General features: G+C 41.5%; 1 protein-coding gene across 5 annotated transcripts in view; it reads left to right on the top strand.

Annotated features, from left to right (window-relative positions):
• rxfp2a (relaxin family peptide receptor 2a) overlaps positions 1-12,275 on the top strand; it is a 141,510-nt gene that overhangs the window by 117,326 nt on the left and 11,909 nt on the right. For 4 of the 5 annotated variants that reach the window (XM_053686675.1, XM_047160690.2, XM_047160689.2 and 1 more), the window contains 6 exons: positions 6,678-6,749; positions 8,171-8,260; positions 8,397-8,468; positions 8,588-8,659; positions 8,782-8,853; positions 8,945-9,174. In XM_053686675.1, coding sequence (XP_053542650.1) covers positions 6,678-6,749; positions 8,171-8,260; positions 8,397-8,468; positions 8,588-8,659; positions 8,782-8,853; positions 8,945-9,174 — 608 coding nt within the window. The remainder of the gene's footprint in view (positions 1-6,677; positions 6,750-8,170; positions 8,261-8,396; positions 8,469-8,587; positions 8,660-8,781; positions 8,854-8,944; positions 9,175-12,275) is intronic. The other variant, XM_017489992.3, reaches the window with a different exon arrangement.

Genomic DNA, 12,275 nt, shown 5'->3' with positions numbered 1-12,275 from the left:
TAGGAGTGAGAGCGAACCACAGCGGGCAGTGTGTTGTCTCCTCAGAGGCGAACAAATCCACTTCCGCTTGGCCGAACTTCTGCCATACGGACTTCACCACTTGTTGATGGAGCCTCCAATCCCCAGGCCTCAGTCTCTGCCTTGACAAGATGTCTGCCCCCACATTCCGGTTGCCTGGAATGTATATTGCACTCACTGATAAAAACTTTCGCTCCACCCAGAGAAGAATTAGTTGTGCCTGCCTGAACAGGGGGGCAATCATAACCCTTCCTGGTGGTTGATATATAAGACCATCGCTGTATTGTCTGTCACACCTAATACATGGTGACCTCTCAATTGAGCCCACATTTCTATGCGATTTATATGCCACTCCAGATTAGGGCTGCTCCAGAGACCGTGAGCTGGACAGCCATCTAAGACCATGCCCCTGCCTGTGATTATAGTGCACATAGGCATATAGGCATTGCCACATGACACTGATTACTCATTGACTTTTCAGCCACCACTGAAACGGTCTCCTGTGTAGTAAGCACAAGGGTACGACATTGGCTGCTGCTGCCATAAGCCAGAACAGTCTCTCATAGAGATTGGAGGAGATGCCCAGACCCAGCTTTATCTTGCTCAATGTTGATTGGATTGACCCTACACATGTTTGGGACACGCTCATCATAGTAGTATACCATATAACCCCTAGAAAAGTTGTCCTCTGCACTGGAGAAAGCATACTTTACTTGGGGTTCAACCTGAGCCCTAAGCTCCTCATATGGATGAGAATCTCGATGTTGAATCACCAACTCCCTAGATCATGCTAGAATTAACAATTCATCCGGGTAGTTTAGTGCACGGATGTCCTTGAGTCGCAAGAGAGCCAGAGTGGCATCTATGCACTTCGCGAAGGTGTGAGGGGATAAAGCTAGACCGAAAGTAGGAACTCAATATTGGTATGCATTGCCTCTAAATGCGAACCTCAGGAACTTCCTGTGACTGGGCATTATTTAATGTGGAAATATTTGTCTTTTACATCTATCAACACAAACTAGTCCTTGAACTGACTCTGTGGAATGATAAGTTTGAATGTCAACATCTTGAATGTGTATGTCCGAAGAGTACGGTTCAGATGGCACAGATCTAAAAGTGGCCACATACTCCCATCTTTTTTGTGGGCCATGAAATAATGGCTGTAAAGGCCTCCTTCCCTCAGAGAAAGGGGTACATGTTCTGTGGCCCCTTTGTCCAAGAGGGATCTTACCTCCTCCATTAACATTGGGCTTTGCTTTGTGCTGACTACTGTGGTGAGGACACCTCTGAACTGGGGGGGTCGAGCTCTGAACTGGACCCAGAAACCCTTTTTTATGATGAACAGAACCCATGGAGACAGATTTGGCATTAGTTTCCACTCTGCCAGATGGTTTTTTAGTGACGGTAACTCTTCCACATTCTGTTGGAGGGAAATCATCAGATTTTTATTGCCCTGTGACAGCTTGCTGACCAGAGAAGACTGAAAACTTGGGACGACATTGGCTAGGGGAGGCCCTACAGTAATATTGGGGGCTAACTGCCCTTACAACCTCACATTCCCTGATACTTGTCTCCGCAGCCCATCAGAACTGCTCCTACTTTGTCTGCTTGGCATTAATGATCATTCTCAGATCAGGCCTACTAGCAGACTGTGGTTGCCTGGTCCGCCTGGCTCTCCATGGGGGGAGGCAGCAGGAGACCTTATCCTTCTCCGCCATCCCTGAGAGGTTGAGCTATAGGTGCCTCTCTACCGCAACCAAGATACCCATTGAATGGCCGGCCGATATGCCGGCCCAATTCTATCGAGCTCACTCAGCAGGTCTGCTTGGTATTCCATTTTATGCAGTGACCCAAAAGCAAGACCCCCTACCGCATAGGCTTTGCCAACCAACGCTGAGATGGTCTTTCACGGCTTGAAAGGCAAAGCTGGCCCCCCTAAATTCCCTGCTGTTGATGGAAAGAGGTAGCTCGCAAGCGCCTCCTCCACCTTCAGCATAGCCAAATACCCATACTGTTCATTCCCCACGATTCAATTCAAGTCAATTCAGTTTTATTTGTATAGCACTTTTCACAATGGATATTGTCACAAAGCAGCTTTATAGAAATATATAAATTTCAGATCTAAATTTTAAATCGATAATTTTTTCCCTAATGAGCAAGCCAGCGGTACGAGTGGCAAGGAAAAACTCCCTGGAGATGATATGAGGAAGAAACCTTGAAAGGAACCAGACTCAAAAAGGGAACCCATCCTCATCTGGGTGACACCGGATAGTGTAATTATAAATAATTTACTTCTATAACTGTGTGCTATACAATAAAACAAAGAGTTGAATTGTGTAATCAGGAAATTCACCACAGTCTCAACATGAAGTCTATTCTGCTGAAATCATGAACTGTCTGTCGATGGAGACCAAAGCCTGTGCAATTGTAGTCCAAAACCATCACCGCAACCACAGTCCCAAGACGCTGCATCAGAACTGCTCGCATCAATTGCAGACCAATGCCATCTCCATGGCTTCCAAGTGTCCCCAGGTTGTCCATATGGGGTCATCCTCAGCAACAGTGACTGGCCTCGAAGCGATGAGAACTCCAGAAGCAGGGCACCAGGATGGTCCAGGCAGGCCCAGAGAGCAGAACAGGTCAGGCCCACTGCTATCCCAAGAGCAACACGTAGAGCTCGTTATTGTGACGATTAAAGGTTGGTATCACCCAGTCTTCACAGGTGTTGGCATCATCTGGATGGCCACACACCTGGTTATAAATGAGGTTGTAAATGCCTATAAATACGGCTGGTGTGTGGTTTCCCCCAGAAGTGCGATATTTCAATATGCACTTCTGGAAAAAAGGGGAGTTTTCTATGGTGTGAGCAAGATTTATTTTCACTGAGGATATTGCTCATACAGCTTGCTACGAGCCACTTCCTCTTCCCTGGGCCAGTCTAAATTCAGCTTCTCTACAGCCCTAGTAATCACTTCATGCAGCCCTTTATATGCTTGAGAGCTGCTATCCATTTTTAATGCAATGGCTTTCCCTCAGGCTCTTCGGAGAGGGTGGGTTGACTCTCCATACCCAAAACCCTGAAGCGGAGAGTCAGACCTGGAAAACAGAGTAAGAGATAGAACAGTGCTTGTCTGAGGCTCCTCCTTCAGATCCATATGGCATCCCCAGGACCTGAGCTGGCTGGCTGCCTCGGCAGTGGCTGGCCCAGATCTGCGAGGCTCCAAAACCCAACTCCCTTTGGCCGAGAAGAGAGCGAGCCACGAGCAGACCTGCCAGACTGTAAAGCATTCACAATGCACACAGTCAGCCCCCTCAAAGGCAGCTGTGGCATGCTCCACCCCCAGACACTTCAGATAGAAAGTGTGTACGTCCCCCTCTGTAATAAAATGGGAGCAAGGTGTAACACACTTCCTGAACTTTCTCTGACTCATACTTTTCTCTTTTTTTTCAAAGGGACAGAAAAGTAAAGAGATTTTTTTTTTTAAATAGAGCGGAAGTGAGGAGATTTTGTTTGAGGGTTCACAAAAACGACCAAAATGCCGTCTTTGCTGAAGATAATAAGGCTAATTACGTGGTTTACAGGCACCATTTTATAATCATGCGATGCACGAAATGCCATGTCACCTGACCACGGCAGGCCAATAAATAGGCATGATTTCACACAGACTTCAGATACCTGTCACGAATCAAGGTTGAGCCAGAAGCAAGTGCAGATAATGACATTTATTGAAACAAACATACTAAGAAACAAAGACACTAAGACAACGTGGAATAACACTGTGGCATGAAACAAAACACCGAGACATAAACAACCAGAGTCTAGGACAACGAAAGACAAGCAAACAGTGCAGACAAGGACTATATATACACATGAGTGCTCATTAACAAAACGTGAATCAGGTGCAGGTGGTCATGTGACAGCTAGTGCAGTGCAGTGGCTGATGGGAAGTGGAGTCCAGAGTTTCTTGATACGTGACAATACCGGTCAAAAGCAAGGGTGCTTCCCACAGCATGAAGCTCATACTGAAGGTTGAGTTCCCTTTGAAAGGGAACAAGCAGATACTTGCATGGGACTTCACCATTCTCAGGCAGTCACATACTAATTTGAAGTCCAAGGAGATGGAAATTTATGATGACCTTTTTCTAGGACTTTTTCTGTCATACACTCAGCATCCACTATATTAAGAACACCTGTACACCTGCACATTCATGCAGTTATCTAATCAGCCAATCATGTGGTAGCAGTGCAGTGCAGAATGGTGCAGAAAACAAAAACTATTCTTTAATGATTCTTGAAATGATGTCGATGAGAGAGATTAGATTAAAATGACTAGACTTGTTTAGGCTGACAGGAAGTCTATATTAACTCAAATAAGCATTCTTTACAACCATGGTGAGCAGAAAAACATCTCAGAAAGCATAACACATCAAACCTTGAGGTGGATGGGCTACAACAGCAGAAGACCACATCAGGTTTCACTCCTGTCAGCCAGATACGAGAATCTGAGACTATCATGGGTGCCAACTCGCCAAAACTGGACAGCTAAAGACTGAAAAAATAACAGGTGATTTTTTTTTTTCCTTAAATTGTTCAGTTTTGGTAAGTCTGTGCCCACTGTAGCCTCAGACTCCTGTTCTTGGCTGACAGGAGTGGAACACAATGTGGTGTTTTGCTGTTCTAGTCCATCCACCTCAATGTTCGATGTTTTGTGCATGCTGAGATGCTTTTCTGCTCACTACAATTGTAAAGAGTGATTACTTGAGTTACTATATCCTTCCTGGAAGCTCAAACCAATCTGACCCTTTTCCTCTTTTCCTTATCAACATGGCATTTCTTTCCACAGAAATGTTGCTCACGCAATGTTTTTAATTTTTCACACCATTATGTGTAAACTCTAGAGACTGCTGTGTGAGAAAATCCCAGCAAATCAGCAGTTTATGAAATACTCAAAGCAGCCCGTCTGGTACCAATAACCATGCCACAATCAAAGTTGCTGTCACATGTTTGGCTGATTAGATAAGTGCATGAATGTGAAGTGTACAGGTGTTCCTAAGAAGGTGGTATGGTGGTGAAGTGTATAAGGTATATGTCATATCAGAGTAAGGATAATTAACAATTACAATACAAAACAAATTAAAGAGAAGAAGTATACCACACCATCAATACATATACAGGTGCATCTCAAAAAATTTGAATATCGTGGAAAAGTACATTTTTTATCCATAATTTAATTTAAAAAGTGGAACTTTCATATATTCTAGATTCATTACACATAAAGTAAACTATTTCAAGCCTTTTTTTGTTTCAGAGCTTTGAATTTCCCCTTCTATAACAGTATTTCATCAGAACTAAATTCGCTCCTTATCCTTGTATTACTCACAAATCTGTGCATGTGCTTCGTACAGCGATATTTAAAACCAATGACATATGTTTGCATATGACTGTTACGACAGGCTAACATCTTTAGTCAAATCGCAGCTGTTCTAAAGGACAAGCTGAAGGCCGCTATCAAAGCAACCTGGGCTTCCAGAACACCTCATCAGTGCCACAGGCTGATTGCCTCCATGCCACGCCGCATCGAAGCAGTAATCTGTGCAAAAGGAGCCCTGAAAAAGTATTGAGTGCATAAATTAACATACTTTTCAGAAGGTCAACATTTCTGTATTATAAATTCTTTATTCTAATATTATGAGATACTGGATTTTTGATGTCCATGAGCTGTAAGCGGTAATCATCAAGATTAAAACAAAAAAAAAAAGGAACGTTTTCACTTTATGTGTAATGAATCTAGAATATATGCAAGTTCCACTTTTTGAATTAAATTATGGGGGGAAAAAAGGAACTTTTCCACGATATTCAATTTTTTTTAGGTGAACCTATATAGTGCACTTACTGTAATGCCACCAGTTGTTAGTGTTTTTTGGTCATTGTACTATGATTGTTCTCATTAGAAGAGAAGTAATGATGGTGTTTTGATAAATAAGTGGTTGTGATTTGAGACATGCTTGTGGTGTTATGGTAGTTATGTATTTAGTTCATGTAATTAACTGATGTACTAAATTGCAGGGCTGTGAAAAGATATATATGTAAAAGTGATCATGCCGGTGAATCGTGCTTGTGAGCAATTCTAAAAATTGCTCAGAGTAATGGAAATGGAACATACTGTGCCTTTGCACATGAGGATTCAATTGGCTTATGTTGCTATATTGTGTGGGCTGTCCATGTCCTCTCTTTCTCTCAATCTCTCTTGCTCGCTCTCTCTCTCTCTCTCTCTCTCTCTCTCTCTCTCTCTCTCTCTCTCTCTCTCTCTCTCTCTCTCTCTCTCTGAGAAATCTGAGGTCTGTTTTGTTGAGTGTGAAAGCCTCAGCTGATTGCTAATGATAGATACTAGAAGAGTCATTCACTGACTGAATGCCAATACATCTGGTACTAAGTCTTATGTCATGACCATAGACCATGTTTTTCATCACAGAAATAAGTCCACCTCTGTCAGAACAAGACAGTAATATGCTGTGCCCCTGTATATTGCATTGTTGAATTTCCATTTCTTGTCACCAGTTAAAGGGGTGTAATAGTAACACATTCAACTGCTTTTAAAACTGTTCATTTCTGTTGTTTTTTGTTTTATCTAATGAATACTCTATATTTCTCTACTCAGAGATTTTGCTGAGAACCACATTGAGGTGCTGAATTACTCCACTCTCATGACATGTAGTGAGCTCACAGTACTGTAAGTTGTTTAATGCCTCGGAGTATTGTTATATTTGGAAAGTATCATAAATTGCTCAGTATCATGCTTAAGGTTTGCCGGTGTTATAGTGTTAATGTATGATCAAATTACACTCACCGTCCACTTTAATAGGAACACCTGTACACCTGCTCTTTTATGCAGTTATCCAATCAGCAAATCATGTGGCAGCAACACAATGCATACAAATCATGTAGATACAGGTCAAGAGCTTCAGTTAATGTACACATCAAACATCAGAATGAAGAAAAAGTGTGACCTCTACGACTTTGATCGTTGCATGGTTGCTGGTACCAGATGGGCTGGTTTGAATATTTCAGAAACTATTGATCTCCTGGGATTTTCACACATAACAGTCTCTAGAGTTTATACAGATTGGTGCAAAAAACAATCAACATCTTGTGTGAAACACCTAGTTGATTTACAAGTGTTCCTATCAACATGGGCGGTGAGTGTAAATTTCATTGCTAATAATAATCCAATGAAATTTTGCATGTTTTGTTTCTAGAAATTACAGAAATAATTAATTAAACAATCAATATAGCAAAAAGTCAAGTATTCAGTGGTCGTGTAGGTTAGCAGCTTGGTTATGAATCATTAACTTTGTTTTTTTTTTTGAACATTTTTCCCTTACTGCTGCCTTTGTGTCATATTGAATAAGATATTCAGAGATGGGAAATTAAGTATTCATATGTTTAAGGAATTCCATATTCATATGGTTAAGGCATGGTCTTCGCTTGAATTTCTAAACAGCCCAAAGTATTTACATTTCCTGTGTGCTATTGCCAGTTTTACTTGTATTTACTTGTACTCTTGGGACAGGAGTTTTTTTGTTTTCTGGTTTTCCCTTTTCTGTCAATTGCCATAAGATGTAGCATAAAAGCAAGAGATCACTCACTCACTCACTTTCAGTAGCTGCTATATCCTGGTCAGGTTTATGGTGGATCCGGAGGCTTTCAATGGCATGTCAGTCTATCACAGGGCAGCTTTCACACACTCATTCACCCCTAGAGGTAATTTAGCACAGCTAATCCACCTACTCACATGTTTTTGGCACGTTAGAGGAAACTAGAGAATCCATAGGAAACTCACTCAAAGAAAACATGCACAGAAACTCCAAACAAACACTAAGATGAGCTCAGGATTGAACCAGAGACCCTGGAGCTGTTAGATACCAATACCATTTTTTTGCACCACTTTGCCACCTTGCAACTGATAAGTTTTCTTAAAAATTTGACTATCCTGAAAATTTTATGTAGTACTTCAGTAGAGATGTAGCCAAGTATTCTATCCCTACTTTTAGCCTTTCCTAACAGTAGTTTTAGATTTTGAAATCTAAAATAAATATGATCATAGATACTGTGTTCTGAGTGTTCATTAGTCATCATTTATTTTTATAACAGACTTTTCCTGTTTTTAAGATCATTGCGTGAGAATAAAATCAGGACTCTTCCTGAAAACACTTTTCAATCACTTGGAGCATTGGCAGAGCTGTGAGTACATGAAAGAGTGCCATGTGTACATTTTCATCTTATCCAATATCAGTTATGATTATGGGTTGCTTTTCCAACAGACACATGCTTCTACTTACATAATTTCCTGTGTTCCTTTCTTTTCCTGTCTTTATAGGGATTTGTCCTGCAACAGGATTGCTGACCTTCCCAATAACATATTTGAGAATTTAAAATCACTGTTGAAACTGTGAGTTAGTTTCTTTGTCTACTATTGCAGGTGTAGAATTCTGCTAAATTCTTATATTTAAAAATAAATATATTTTAGATGATTACAGTGATAGATTTCAGTTTTGGGTTTCTTTGCAGAAATATATCACACAATCCTTTGCTGCACATTCATGCTGGTCATTTTGATCACCTGGTTCAGCTTGAGTCTCTGTGAGTAAATTAACACAAGTGGCTTTACAATAAGTGGCTTTGGAAATTACATAATATTGTGCAAAGTGTTTATATTTACTATTATATCAGCACTGTTAGTGATATCAGACTGTGTTTTGCAGAGGATTGGAGGACATTGAGATTCCTGATATACAAACAAAGATGTTCCTCCCCATGGGCAAACTTTCTTATATGTACGTGCTGTAGTTCCTTCTATGCTAATGCTGTCAGGATTTGCCCAGTGTATGTATGTATTATTAATCAGCCTCAATTTTTCCTGTGCAGATATTTTAAGGATTTTCAGTACTGTTCCTATGCACCACATGTGCGTAAGTGCAAACCCAACACAGACGGGATCTCTTCATTTGAGGACCTATTGGCCAACATGATCCTAAGAGTGTCCGTCTGGGTTATGGCCTTCATCACCTGCTTTGGAAATCTCTTTGTTATTGGAATGCGATCATGCATTCGTGCAGAAAACCACCTGCATGCAGTGTGCATCAAAGTCCTGTGCTGTGGGTTTACATTGCACAAAGGAAACACACAAGTCATCCATCACTCATCCATTTACTGAAACACGCACAAACGCACCTAATTGACAAACAGTTTTTGTGGTGATGTCACACATTCAAGTGACATACACTCAGTTACTATGATCAGATTTGAAAGGACCAGCGATTTATTTATAAATGACATAACAGAGACTGTTGAAAGGGTTTGGTTAGAATTATGGTAAAACAGTGATGAATGGGGATATTAGCCACAGAGACAAGTAGACCAGTAAGATAAATCATGAAAACATTTGATGCAAAAGACCCTCATGATCAGAGAAAGGTAGATGGCTGCATTTTAATCTGTATGGGGTTGTGTTTGGAGGTATGTGTGATCTCAGTAAAAGGGGCATCCTGTCCTGTGAGATCTGGACTGCACAGGTTCAGGCAATTTTTTGTTCGAACTTTTTGCAGCATGAAGATAATTACCAGAGCCATAATCAGCTGTGGCTGATAATGTGTGCAGACAGTCACTGAAGTCACTGAAGCCCTTCAAATGAGTTTAATTATGTCCCATAGCTAGAAAAGTGCAGTGCTGTGATTTCTTATGTTTTTGTGTATATCTCATACTAAATTGTTTCAGAAATGAAAACAAAATCTAAGATAAAACAAAGGCAACCTGAGTAAACACAACATGCAATTTTTAAATGATAATATTTATTTATTGAAGCAAATAATTATCCAATACCAACTGGGCCTGTGTGGAAATGTATTTGCCCAATAGTTACTAATTCCCGAAATCTGTGAAACTGCATTCATAATGGGGTTCAGATGGATTAGATGCAGCCAGACCTGATTACTGCAAACCCTGTTCAATCAAATTAACACTTAAAGAATACTTTTTCAACGGCACGAATTTGGTTAAAAGGTCTTGCACAGTAACGCACTATGCCAAAATTGAAAGAAATTCCAGAAATAATGAAGAAGAAGGTGATTGAAATACATCAGTCTCTGAAGGGTTACAAAGCTATTTCAAAGGCTCTGGGACTCCAAAGACCTACAGTGACAGCCATTATCTCCAAATGGAAAAACTTAGCACAGTAGTGAGCCTTCCAAGAAGTGGCCAACCTTCCAAAATCATGGTTCAGGGTTCTTATTTTGTCACATACATATTACATGTGTGATATAATGTAGTGAAATGTTTTTCATTAGTTACTCATCCTGCAGTGCACTAACAAACAGACCAACAACGACTAATGATGTACACACACGATAAAATAGAATGTAGTAAAATAATAAAATACAGCAGATGTAATAAAATGCTATAGAATGTAGAATAACATAATAGGCTGTAGAATAAAAAGTTTAAATATAATGGACTGTAGGGAATATGATATGAAAAAATGGAATTTAATAGAATATGATGTGTGGGAGCAGATATACAGAATTTTAAAGGGTATATAGAGTTTCTACAATGTGCAAAATAATACATTTTTCCTTCTCTAGAGTGCAGATTGCTTTGTGTATGTATGTTGTATGTGAGGTAGGAATATGCAGACTTTCAAGTGTTCAGTAGCCAGATTGCCTGAGGGTAGAAACTTCTGTGTAGTGATACAGGGGAGAGAAGTCTTGATGGTCTTCTCTGCTGCCCCCACCACTATTGTTAGTGTCTGTCGGTCCTGGGCTGTGGTGCCGCCAACCCATGTGGTGATGCTCCCTGTGAGAAGATTCTCCACAGCCCCAGTGTAGAAAGCCCTCAACACTTTGTGAGAGACATTGGACCTGGCCAGGCATCGTAGATGGTTGAGGCGCCGATGTCTCTTCTGTGAGGTGGACTCCTAGGTATTTGAAGCTGCTCACCCTCTCTACTGTGGCCCCATTGATCATCAGGTGGCTGTAATTCCTCACCTGCTTCCTCCCATAATCAATAATCATCTCCTTAGTTTTGGTGACATTCAAGGAGAGATTTTTACTGTGGCACCATGTGGAGAGGACATCTACTTTCTCTAGGTAGGCCTCGTTGTTGTTGTTGTTGTTGTTGTTGTTGTTAGTGATGAGGTCTAGCATCACTGTCTCATCGGCAAACTTCACCAGTTTGTTGGAGCTGTGTTTGGCTGTGCAGTCACTGGTATAGAGGGAATACAGAAGGGGCTGAGGACAGAGGGTCTCTGGTGCTGAGGGTGAGCATAGAGGAAGTGTGATTTCCTATCCTGACCACCTGAGGGCATCCGGTTAGGAAGTCTAGGATCCAGTGTCACATGTAGGAGTTCAACCCTACAGTAGGTTCTGGAGCTTTCTGCAAAAGTGAGAGGGGACAGTGGTGTTAAACGGTGTGTGGTTGATCATCTGTGGACCTGTTGGCTGATGGGGAGGGAGGAGCAGACGTAAGTTCTGACCAGTTTTTTTGAAGCACTTCACCATAGAAGTGAGTGCTACTTTGCGGTAGTCATTCAGGGACACAGGACAGGGGGTTTTGGTGACAGGAATAATGATGGAGAACTTAAAACATGTTGGAATGACCCGATGATTGAAGGAGAGGTTAAAATGGTGGTGAAAACTGGTGCTAGTTGTTTAGCACAGACTTTTAGCACAGGTGCAGGGATGTTGTCTGGGTCTCATTCTCTTCTGGTGTTAACTTTGTATAGCACTTTCCTCATGTCCAGTCCTTCCTCTTCCCCAGCTCGACCTGATTGTTCCTGCTCATGGTTTTCCTGGTTTGTGTTGGTGCTGGTAGCCTCAAAATGCAAATAAAAGATCACGTCATTGGCTAGGGAGGCACTGCCATTGTTTATGGCGGGGGGCTGTCTTTGTACAGACACCTGGAATCTGCCTGTTCAAACTGGGTTCAATCTTGTCCCTGCATTTCCTTTTTGTTTCCCTCACTCTCTTCCTCAAGTTATAGGAAGCCACTTTGTATTCATCCATGTTACTAGTCTGCAGCCCTGCATTGTAAGCAGCTGTGCATGTTTTCAGAGCTTTCCACATGGATCGATCTACCGTGGGAATGGTCTCTCCTAACAGAAACTCTGTATAACCAAGCACAGTTGCTGTAAACTCGCTGTTGTCATCAGAGCTGCGGCAAAAGTCCTCCAAGAGCACAGCAACGACTCATCCAGAAAGTCACA

The sequence above is a fragment of the Ictalurus punctatus genome, chromosome 16 (assembly GCF_001660625.3).
Source record: "Ictalurus punctatus breed USDA103 chromosome 16, Coco_2.0, whole genome shotgun sequence".
NCBI lineage: Eukaryota > Metazoa > Chordata > Actinopteri > Siluriformes > Ictaluridae > Ictalurus > Ictalurus punctatus.
Note: the sequence above shows the minus strand (reverse complement) of the source record. Positions and strands in the feature narration are given on the sequence as shown.